We start from the raw sequence: 12,394 nt of genomic DNA, 5'->3' as shown, positions 1-12,394 counted from the left end.
GATGTGCTGGGGGCTAGGGAAATGGGCTTACATTTAAAAGTTAGGGTCCAAATCTTCACATTAGTTGAAATAGAAATTTTCTGCCATGATGAATCAGTAAGAAAAAAAAATCTTGTTGGACATAAAGGATGTGAGTTTCTTTCATAGGATATGGTCATTATTGTTTCCTGTTCTGGAATAAATGATCAAGTGCGACCGCCAATTACTTAGCCATTCTGCACACAGGGCACCACACTGGAGTGATAAAGATTTTCATGAAATTGTACAAATCATGAAAGGTAACTATCTTAAATCTCATTTCTTTCCCTGAGAGATTATAGAACTTAGCTGAACTACCAGTCAGCTCTAACAGTGGGCAGTGCTGTGTTTGTTCATGGATCTGTCATGAGAAAAGAAATGCTTCACAATCACCCCATCTAACCTCAGAAATGGTACAGAAAAATAAGACGCAAAAAGTGAATAGAATCAAACAATTATAAAAGTAACAGCAACAGATGCCCAGCACATCAGGAGTCAAAGATGAGGGGCAGCTCAACAAATAATGAGATGCAAAGTGCATGAGGCCACCTGGATTCTGCGCTAGGCACTTGAGAGGGGGGCCTCCTGGATACCAGACCCTACCCTGCGTCCAGGTTCATGGCACACACCTGTATATCCCATCTGCCAAAGCACGTCTGCCTGCAGTGTCTGGGCAACCTGGCGTGGGATGGCTCTCAGCAACCGTCGACTCGAATGTCTTCCAGTAGCATGCCAGAACCCAGAGCCCAGGGAGAGACTGGCTCTTCGCAGGGGACGGGACGACTGCCACTTCTGGCTCCATCGGGTTTCATTACAGGGCACTGTGGGGTCAGCTAGAGCCAAGAAAGGGAAAACACTGAAATGACATACTTGTCAGAGAAAACAATCATTCTAAACAGCAATGATTACCTTCTGAAATCCTCTTTGAAGGAAAATGGGATTCTCTCCCTTTGCTAGAAGGATTTTCTCAATGCAATTATATTTATAGCCTCTTATAGGCCATCATTTGGTTCCCAAACAATTTTTTTACCTAAAATTTTCTAACCAATGTAAGGCAGAAAGATTGATAAAATAATCAATTTTTAAGCAATAAAGTTAATTGTGATACTAAAACTGAAGATTTTTCAACAGCAACTTGTTCTCGCTGAACCAGAAAAAGGGGGAAAGTTGAAGAGAACGGCCACTACTCAATTGTGAAGTTTCACAGCACTTGATTTCCAGGACAGGAAAAAGCCATGTTACCTCATTACACCCATCTCTGGCCAAACATCAATAGGAACTTCTTCCATCTGTATATTTCTCGATATCCTCAGAATGGTTACCTACTAGAATGCCACCTTTCAAAAAGCAAAGCACTATGAAGGAGTCTGGCGCATTTCTGAGGGTGATGGAACTAAATCATATCTTGATTTTGTTGCTGGGTACCTGACTATACACAATCATCAAAACTTGCCAAATTGTTAACTAAAAAGCAGGGACTTCACTATCTGTAAATACTTAATTTTTTTAATGCTATAATGAAGAAAAAAATGTACTTCAACTCAGTCTTAAGAAGAGCAAATCTATAATACTCCTGAAGTTCTGTTTCTAAAGCAAATTACTATAATTTTTATCCTGGTCTTACCAGGCTACACCCAAGAAAGTATAGGGGAACTGGAAAAATATATAGTCATGTCAATCTCACTAAGTAATTATTTGCACAGTCCAACTGCAATTATTCTGTACTAAACTTCCTATGTTGATTCTGTTCTTTAAGTCAACAGCACAGGACAATACTGGAGGTACTCACTGAAGAATAATATTTAAAACAAGGGAGGGGCCTGTTTTTTATGTTACGTACTGAATTCAGTCTGGCTTTACTCTTTGAGAACCATTTAGAAAAACTGAAAAATATTCAAAGGAAAGCAATTCAAATGATGAGAGACTTGAAATCATGTCATATGAGTAAGTGTTGAAGGAACTGGAGATATTATCCTGGAGAGAGGCAATTCTCAAGAGGAGATACCATGAATATCTTTTAAATACATCTTTAAGTTCTATCTGGTGGAAAACAGATTAGCTCTGTCTTAGGGCTCATGGGATAGAGCAGGGATGAGATCCAGAGTAAGACAGGTGTCAGCCTAAAATAAAGCAAAGCCTTCTAACAACAGAGCCACTGGAATAACATTTAATGTATCCTTACAATACCCTAAAAACTGCTGAGGTCTGTTCACATCCACTATTGCATTTCATCTTCATAAGAACCCTATGAGGTAGGTAGTATTATGTCCTTTTTTTCGGATGAGAAAAGTTGAAACTTAAAGAAAAACTGGTCACTGCACAAAGTCACGAATAGCACTAAGAGAGTGGGCCATGGGGAAGTAAATTTTCTCCTAAGTCAAGGATAGTCAAGAACAGTATTAGCCACGGTGGAGAGGCTATAAAGAAGCCTAACCAACACATTCTATGATTACTGTGCTAAAATTAGGCATTCCCATGTTTCCTAAAATATTCCGAAGCATTTTAAGATAAAAAAGAAACAACATATAATATTTAGCTAATTGTACAAGGTTTGATTTGTTTTTATCTTCCTGGATTGTTTTGAGGCTATTGCTTTTTAAAAAGAAAAAGCACCACAAAACATCTGGACTAATAGAAAGAGCTCTGAAGAAGTCAGACACCTGAGACTGGGCTGTGGCTGGTCAGACTATGCAAATCAGTTAGCCTTCTCTCCCCTGTGTGTTTTTTTAAAACTCAGAGACTCTCAGGCCTATTATATGACAAAGGAACAAAAGCAAAGTTTCATTTATTTTTCCTCCCAATGAAAGAAGTAATATAGAACTAGACATTTGTTACTTCAGTTTATAACAGTTAGGAAAAACACACACCTTTTCTTTGCTAATACACACGCTTTGAAAAATATTATATAATAAACAGGCAATTAATTTTTGAGGATAAACTCTATCTTGACAAGCCCAAGTTGTAAAGGTGTAGGAAAGAATAAGCCCTCAAACTGAAAAGGAAATAACTGAATTATTTCCATCTTCACACCTGCACAACTTAGGACTGAAATAAACCCAGCTGAGGCAGGATCGTGCATGGTCAGGAGGCTCTGAGAAAAACAAATGAAACCAAGGAAAATTTTGTGAGATACCATGAAAGAAATGAAAACATACTGACAGAAGCAACACGCAAGCAAGGAGGAGACTCAAAGGCAGGGGTCCTCAAACTACGGCCCGCGGCCCACATGCAAATACAAATATTGTATTTGTTCCCGTTTTGTTTTTTTACTTCAAAATAAGATATGTGCAGTGTGCATAGGAATTTGTTCATAGTTTTTTTTAAAACTATAGTCCGGCCCTCCAACGGTCTGAGGGCCAGTGAACTGGCCCCTGTTTAAAAAGTTTGAGGACCCCTGCTCAAAGGCACCAACTTTCATTTCAGAGTGTGAAGGGACATCTCGGCCTCAACGTCTGAAGGCTGAGACAAAACCTAGGTGAAAATCACTCCCAACAGAAACAAAAATCACTATCATCCTCTCTTGTAAACTTTGATTTTTTTTCCTACCAGGACAACATGAAAGCCTCTTTTTTGTTTTTTAAATTCCTGCCAAGAAAATGTTCACAATTGAGGAAAACTAGATAAGATGACATGGGTGTGCACTGTACTATTTTTCAACTATTCTACCAGTTCAGTTTTCAAAATAAATTCAAGGGTGGGGTATGAGGGAGGTGGAGCACAACATGGGCGAATATGTACATTCTCTCTCTAAATCCAAGTGAAACAGAAATCGATACACATTAGCCTGGATCTCAGTACTCACACTCTGCGTACTTGAGGGAACGAAAGACTTTCCGTTGGGGTGTTACCCGTTTGATGTTTGGATGATCTTCAAGTGTTAACAGCCCCGCTCTCTGTTTTTCTTTTATCTGAATCACCTCAAAATCACTAGGGTAGTCACTGGATGGATTATTTCGAGGAATAATTCTCCAATTGTTTATTTCACTGCTCTTCAGGGCACTTGAAATAAATGAATTTCTAGCTTTGGCTGTAAAGTATCCATTGAAAGCCACAATATATTCTGAAATCAATGACCACAAATAAAAATAAGAATTTATGTACACATATAACATAAGATTATATCTAATCTAAAATGTCCCTGGTAAAAGAAAACTTATATATTTTAAAACCCACAGTGAAAAGAGCAGTAAATAAAAAGACTGGTTTAAATGTTCTGGACAACAGTTTCCAGAACTTTATATTAAAATAATGTGTATGAATCCCCTGATCACAGACTACATTACTCAAAATCAGATACCTGTGCTATTTTTTTAAAAAGCAAATATTAACAGATGTTTGAATATACAGCAAAGAAATACATGTAAGTTTTTCAAACAAGCAAAAGGAACCCAGAGAAGTGAAGGTTCAATTTTATTTTACTGAAAACAGTAACAAAATTTGGAGATTATACAAGACTATTTGCTAGTTATCACATCTGCTCACTTGTACTTTAGTACATTAAACATTTGGCACCTCCAAATTCCCAACCCTCACCAGCTACAATGGCATCTGTTCCATGGAATCAAGGTTTAGGAAAAGAATTCAGAACGTCAATATCCTTGCTTCATATAAGCTAACTACATTGGGGAAAGAAACTTCAGCAGAGTGAATATAATACCCAAGTGCTATGCACTCACCCCACCTGAACTTTATTGTGCAAAGAGTGGGATTTTTTTTTCATAAAAGCTAATCTTTAAAGTAAGTTTGAAACAAAAAGCATAGAAGGAGTCCCTAACATTTAAAAGAATAGCATGCCTAGCTGGCGTGGCTCAGTGGTTTAGCAACAACCTATGAACCAGGAGCTCATGGTGTGATTCCTAGTCAGGGCACATGCCCAGGCTGCGGGCTCAATGCCCAGTGTGGGGCGTGGAGGAGGCAGCTGATCAATGATTCTCTCTCATTATTGATGTTTCTCTCTCTCTCTCTCTCTCCTTTCCTCTCTGAAATCAATAAAAAAATATTAAAAAGAATATCATTACCAGATTCCACAACTGTTGAGGAGAATTCCACCTTCAACGTCAGGTGGGAACAGCCAGGACACGGGGCCTTTTCAAAAGATCTCTTTTCCAGTCTGTCACCCAGATGTTTCTTCCCACAGAGCAAAACCACTAGCAGAAGCAGCCAGATGTTGACAAGCTTCATGGTCATAAGTGAATATGGTCATAAAATCGCATAAATTCAAATCACACTTTTTTCTTCCTTGATTATAAGTTAATTTTTGTTTCAGCTAAAAGCTGAAACATTACTGATCAGCCATTTTACAGTCTTGTCCAATGTAAATAAAAGTTAAATTTCATGGCCTTTTGCGATTTGGCCTGAAAAGAGGCTTTCATTTCTTTCTTCGTTTCTTCTCCATCTTGGACATTAGGCTTCTGTCATTCTAGCCCAGACAACTGAGTCCTACACTCCATTGGCACCACAGAACCAAAGTCCAAGGGGATGAGCAATCACTCTGTGAGCCAATCTACAAAACAAAACAAGCATAGAGACATTAGTAGCACACTGACAGACTAGTTAGGATTTAGTTACAGGTGCAATTTAGATAAGAGGGTCAGAAAGATATCCCCATTATAAGGCAAGATAAATGTATGACACAATCACAAGACACATTATTTCACTTTTAGTTACTTCTCATCTCTTTCAGTTTCAAAATAAGAAAGGACAAGTGAGAAAAATGAAGAAAATTAAGGATAAGAAATAACAACAGGAATATTAAGCATATTGGCCCCGATCATCCTGGCAACCAAAGAGAAGGGGAATCACGATACTTTGCTTATCATGTTTTATTTTGCTTCTTTTTAAGATTCTGTATTTTCCTATCATTTGCAACTCTTCAACAGGCATTTTCCCAATCAACACTTTAAATTCACCATAAATTTCAGTAATTTCTCAGGCAAAAGCTTGGTATACACTCTTACTTTCTAGTTTAAAATTAATACCTAAGAACAAACTAATTTTCATTCAAGTCATGTACTTAACATCTTCTTTGAGACACTGTGCTTTAAAAGTACTCAAGTTACACTTCTTCAAATTTTGAAATATTTTTCTGCTAATTCTATGAAAGGAGGATCGAAGGGTTTTTACTATCATTTAATTTATTTTACCTAATGCCTCAACTTAAAGAAACTTAACCTGCTAAATATGTTATAAAACCAGATTATATCTTCATGAGAAGTAATATGAGAGGACAGTTTGTGAAGTAGGCTGTTGCCAACAAAAAAAAAAATGTTATGTGAGTGTTAAATTACAAATACCTTTCAAAATATCTGAATGGTTAAAAAAAAAAAAAAAAAAAGATCATTCTTCACAATGAAAAATAGAGCAGCAGTAAAAAACAATGCTGGCTGTGGCATGCCCAGAAAAATCAGTTGCATCAATCACATCAGAAACATAACCCAGCAAGGGGAAGACAGATGAATGAGACAAGATAGGCCTTCTGTTGCCACTTGAAGACTTAGGACAAGGAGTTAGCCCCCTTTCAAGAGAGGTCTGTCAAGCTGTTAAACCCATCTTCTATCAGACACTGGTGCTATTGAGTAACAAGGAGTTTGTAGTTTCTGGGACTATCCATATGTGCTTCTATAAACAGGAAAACACTGAGCAGGGGGCAAGAGTCTAAAGAATTTTGATAAGGTCAATAATTAGTACTTTCATTGCTGTAATAACAAATGATCCTGAAAAGTTCTAACTCTGAAACTAAAGACTAAACTTGGTGACAAGGAGCTCATCAGACAGAAATGAAACTTTAAAAGTTATTTCCGTATCAACAGTTAGAACAAGTATACCAACAACAAGAACAAAGAAATTAAAAACAGACAAGAATAGAAAGACCAAAGAAAGAAACAGGGGATACCAAAAGCCACTCTAACATGTTTCATAGTAATGTGCTTGGGAGTGAGCCCCAACTGTTTTTGTTTATATTAGACTAGTGGCCTGGTGCACAGATTCGTGCACATTGAAAGGAAATTAATTAGAAGAAATATTTTAATATCGCTACTCGCCCTTTCTCTATAATAGAAGTGTCAGAGATGAAAGAAAATTAGTAAAATGTATATGAAAATAATATATAAATTGATTAATAAACAATAACAACATGATATAACAAAGACATGACATAAACACAAAAACATGATATAAAAACATTGATACAACTGATAAATTGATTAAACTTATTCTAATATCTCCCTGTATACCACATTAAGAGTAAAAACACTTTCAGAGTGCTTGACTGATTTCCCTTGTGATGAAGTACTTACAACTTTAACGTCACATGCTCTTTGAACTCGAGAGAAAGCAACATATAACTGACCATGTCCAAAAACAGGTTCAGGTAGGAATAGTCCTACTCTGTCTAGAGTTTGTCCTTGTGATTTATTAATAGTCATCGCAAATGCTAGCATCACGGAAACTGTCTTTGAATTAATTTAAATGGGAGGCCAGTGTCAGATGGGGACACCAGTTTCTTTTGGCTTCTGATGTACGTTGTGCCTAGTTGGTCTTCAGACATATTCTGCCCACGCCCCCGCTTTCTTTCAGCTTCAGAATGTCAACAAAAACAACCAAATTCACAATCAACAATGACAGATCAAAACACACCCGTGCGATTGGCGTCGAGAGCTTTATATGTATTGTGCATGCGCAAGTCAACGTTTATTTTTAAATTGCTAGTGCGCGTCATATACACTGGCCAGCTGGACGGACAGACGGATGGTCGGTCACTTAGCCTTTTATATATATAGCGATGGAGTATCACAGAATATAACTACATGGAGCATATGGTTCACCTAATTATAGTATTACTGGTCAAAGAAACTGAAGCTAATAATCATTGGTGATGAGTGTTCATGTCATATTAAATTACCTTACAGTTAAAAGATTTAAATAGATCTCTCACTTAAATAAACAAATCTGTTAAAACTCTTCTGTCTCAAGTTAAAGAATGTATGACATATTTGGGCTATATATAACACAAATATTAATTAGTGATACTAGAAGCAAGTCTTAGACCTAACTGTGTCAGATGCACTGTAATTAAATGTTTCTCCCAAATTCAATGCAGCCTTATGCAGAAGAGATTGCTGATGTTTTCTTACAACTGAGGCAGGAGCCTGACTTTAAAAAATGTCTAAGGCAGCGGTTCTCAACCGGTGGGTCACGACCCCTTTTGGCGGTCGAACAACCCTTTCATAGGGGTCTCCTAAGACCATCCTGCATATCAGATATTTACATTACGATTCATAACAGTAGCAACATTACAGTTATGAAGTAGCAACGAAAATAATTTTATGGTTGGCTCACAACATGAGGAACTGTATTTAAAGGGCCAGAAGGTTGAGAACCACTGGCTAAGGTAATTAGTTCTCTCCCAAATAGAAAACAAAACTTTTTAGGCTTTTGGAAAACAGGACATTGTAATAGCATAAGACATTCTACCTTAATTTACTAGTATTCATTCAATCATACAAGTTTACAGAGTGTTAGGCAAGTTTAAGACACCGCCAGGTATTGCAGAATAAACAAGTATTGTTAGTAAGTGAAGGACACAGTCCTCCAGGTGTGACCCAGCAAATAGGCCAACCATAACCGCAAACAGCTAAACATGGCATAGGAAAGTCAAGTGTCAAAGCTGAAGCACATGGAGAGTGCCAGGGACACTGGATTGAGGTTCTTCCTGGTGTAGAGGAGGCTTCTGTTGATGAAGTGGATGGCAGCTGGCTCGGATGGAAGCTGAGCTGGTAGGGCTGGAAGTAGGGAAATAAGGAGGGGCAAGGGGCATCCTGAGCAGAGCTGCATCACAGGAGAGGAAAACACAGGCCACACACAGAATCAACAGGTCATCTGTGTGAGGGGGGAGGCAATGAGATGCCAGTCTGGAGAAGCTGAAAGATGAGGGGCAAGGACCTCAAGCAGGTATGAAGTCCGAGCCAGAACATCCAGCAAACAACTGAAAATATAGACCCTCTCCATCCAATGGGGGTGAACTGGCAGAGATAAACAGAGCCAGGTGGGACTGCTGAGCAATTTTGTTCACTCATCCAACTCATTTACTGAGCAACTCTGAGGAGCCGGGAACTGTTCCAGACAGTAGGAACAGAGCAGAAAACACAATAAACAGAAACATTGGACCTCATGGAGCTGACCTTCCATTGTAGGGACTTGGGCAATATACAAGATAATTAAAACATACAGTACTAAGCTAGTGATAAATACTGTACTATATTTTAAAGGAGAAAAAAAGAAAGAAGGGGCTATGACAGTATGACATGTCAGGGGAGGGGCTGAACTTTTAGACTGAGTGCTCCAGAAACCTCTGAGCCACTGATGGAAGCAGGAAGCTCATCAAGCCCTGGGAGAAAGAGAACTGCAGGCACCGGGGAAAGCAAGTGCAAAGCCCTGGGGCAAGGAACATGCCCAACTTGTGTAAAGAAAGGCAGAGGCCAGTGTGGTTGGAGCAGTGAAGGAAGGGCAATCAGAAGATGAGACGAGATGACAGGCAGGCAGACTACGGAGGGCCTCGTGGGTCAGAGAAAGGCCTCAGTTTTCACCATGAATGGGAAGGGAACACATGTTCAGAGCAGGAAAGTGACACAGGCAGGAGCAGGGAACCAACTGGCAGATGCCTGTAAAGATGGTTGCTTGGGCCAGGGTGGGGCAGGAGAGGTGATGAAGGTGGTCACATTACAGATGTGACATCGAAGTTGACAGAATCTGCTGACAACCAGATGTGGCAGGTGTGCAAGTGAGGAGCTAAGGACAAGACCAAGGCCTCTTGCCCCTAACTGAACCTGAGATGGAGAAGGCTGCAGGGAAGCTGGTTTGGGAAACACTAGTAGGAGGTGAGTTCCGAACATGTGAAATTTTAGGAGCATTAGAGTTGTGAGGCCATGACTCAGGGCAGAAGGGAACAGGGAGGTTAAAAAAAATTCAGTGAAAAAAACTTTCTATATGAAGAGTGGTCAAATGAAAGAGACCACTGGTTTAGTCACTGCCCCAAAGGGCCACACTAGTGAAGGCCAGCCTACTCTAGTCTCCAAACCCACCGGGCTGGAAGGAAGATAGCCTCAAATAGAAAAACCTTATGGGATAAATGATATAATTGGGAATGACAGGGACAAAGATACACCTGTTTTGTTTGGATCTGGCTGACCTGCTTATGTATGTTAAAGGTGAACTAAAATCTGGGTTTTAAGAAGACACTCTCTTCAAAGAGCTATAGATCATAAGTTATGACAGATACCAAGGTTTCTATGGTCTCCCAATCCCAGAATAAGAGGGCTTCAAAATTTAAATTTGCTTTGAGGAAAACAAAAACCACCACCAGGGAGCTAGAGGCATGGGCACTACGGTTGCAACACGGGCCACTTACAACCAACTTCTGAGCCTTTGGCCTGTTTGTTTTAAAGATGGCCAGTCCCCACTGACTCCTCTACTGGGCCTTTAAAAGCACAGACTGCACTTTCCCATATCTAAAGCATCTATTCACATGTGTCTACGATGGATCCTTCCTGGCTCTCATATATAATGCAAACCTGGTGAGCACTCTCCCCAAGGCAGGCTCCAAATAAGGAGCAACAAGTATTAAAATAAGTACAGAGTATATAAACAGAGACACATACATATACACACATGGGGGGGGGGGGGAGACACTCTTTAAAAAAGACTTCTAACTTTTTCTTTTCTTCCCTTTCTGAATAATTCAGCTGAGGACAAGAAGATTGGCACTGGTGGGAGTGCCACAGTGGCCCGGTGTGGGAAAATGGAGTCTAAGAGGATCAGAAAGGTGCGTGTGGTGGAGAGGCACCTGGTAAGGGTTGTCAGAGCCTGAATGGGGTGATGGCAACAACAAACGGAAATTGATTTGATCAAATAAATATTTTACAGGTAGTGGGAGGCAGCTTTCTGTCAAAGAATGAAGTCACAAATAGGAAAAGGAGTGAAACTTGAATGAACCATGCAGGATCAGACTAAAACTGGAAGCACTGGTCTGAACTCAAGGTCTTCAATATATAGACAGATGTAGAAACAAACATATGCAAATGTGTGTACACACACATACATTTCCTAGCTTTGTCTCCTGAAAGGACACTGGGGCAGTGACATCCCAATAGGAAGGAGCCCACCTAGTGCCCAGCACTGGTCTTCTAAACACCATTCTCACTAAAAGAAACCAGGCTCTCTGGAGGAGGACCTAGTACCAGACTAGGCAGGTTAAGAACAGATGAGTCTGGAACATCTTATTCTTGCAGAAAGGAAGAAAGTGCTCAAAGAATTATGGGGATGTGTCAATGGGATACAGAAGCCAGCTTGGGATCATCTGAGCATCAAAATAAATAATGAATGTAACAGATCCTAACCCACTGAGTAAAACTGGAAAACCCGAGTCCACAATGACATATATTAATAAAATAAATTGAAAATTTAAAGAATAAGATATTCACATAAACTCGGAATGCCTCCCAATAAAACTGATTTACAAAGGAAAAAAGAGTAAGTTTATGTGGAGAAATTTCATCAAGTTAACCAGCAATGGGACACAAGGAACAGGGGCCACTGAGCAGATGCGCTCAAGAGCCCTGTGGCCAAATATGCACAACCTCAATCAGATCATGAGGAAGTATCAGAACCCACACCAAGGGACAGTCTTCAAAATAACTGGCCTAGAATATTCGTAAGTACCAAGGTAATGAAAGCCAAGGAATGGCTTAGATATAGCTCCAGATTGAAGGAAACTCAAAAAACATGACCCCTAACTACAACTCAAGATTCAGAAATGGGCCCCTTTGCTGTATGGACATTATTGGAACAAATAGCAAAATCTGAATGGGGCCTGCCTATGATTGGATAGCAGTGCTGTATCAAGACTAATTTCCTGCCCTGTCGGCTTGGCTCAGTGGTTGAGCGTCAACCCATGAACCAGGTCAGTTAGATTACTGGTCAGGGCACATACTGGGTTGTGGACTCGATCCCCAGTAGGAGGCAGTGGATGGATGATTCTCTCTTATCAATGATGTTTCTCTCTCTTTCCCTCTCTCTTAAATCAATAAAAACATTTTTAAAAGACTAATTTCCTGATTTTGAAGGCTGTGCTATGATTATGTAAGGAGGTCCAAGCAGTCGCAGGAAATGCCCACTAAAATATGTGGGGATAATGGGCACCAGGCCTGCAACTTACTTTCAAATGGTTCAAAGAGAAAAGCTTTTATACTGTTCTTGGAACCTTTACATTGTTTCCAAAATATGCAAATAAATAAGTTCTATATTTAGTCTTCAGGTGCTAGAAATGCACTGAGAGGGTGGGAGTACCGAATTTTAAAATGTGGGGAGTGCACTTACAACT

The 12,394-nt window shown here is 39.6% G+C and overlaps 1 protein-coding gene across 11 annotated transcripts in view; it reads right to left on the bottom strand.

Moving 5' to 3' along the window:
• The window catches only part of MBTPS1 (membrane bound transcription factor peptidase, site 1), a 55,152-nt gene that overhangs the window by 36,529 nt on the left and 6,229 nt on the right, over nt 1–12,394 (bottom strand). For all 11 annotated transcript variants that reach the window (XR_002828819.1, XR_002828817.1, XR_002828818.1 and 8 more), the window contains exons 2-4: nt 5,037–5,521; nt 3,821–4,078; nt 648–851 (exon numbers count right to left, since the gene is read on the bottom strand). Coding sequence is in view for 8 of the 11 variants with exons in the window: in XM_023752572.1 (XP_023608340.1) it covers nt 648–851; nt 3,821–4,078; nt 5,037–5,205 (631 nt within the window). In the remaining 3 variants the exon portion in view is untranslated. The remainder of the gene's footprint in view (nt 1–647; nt 852–3,820; nt 4,079–5,036; nt 5,522–12,394) is intronic.

Source organism: Myotis lucifugus, unplaced genomic scaffold (genome assembly GCF_000147115.1).
Source record: "Myotis lucifugus unplaced genomic scaffold, Myoluc2.0 scaffold_35, whole genome shotgun sequence".
Lineage (NCBI taxonomy): Eukaryota > Metazoa > Chordata > Mammalia > Chiroptera > Vespertilionidae > Myotis > Myotis lucifugus.
This window is presented reverse-complemented; position numbering and strand designations above follow the sequence as displayed.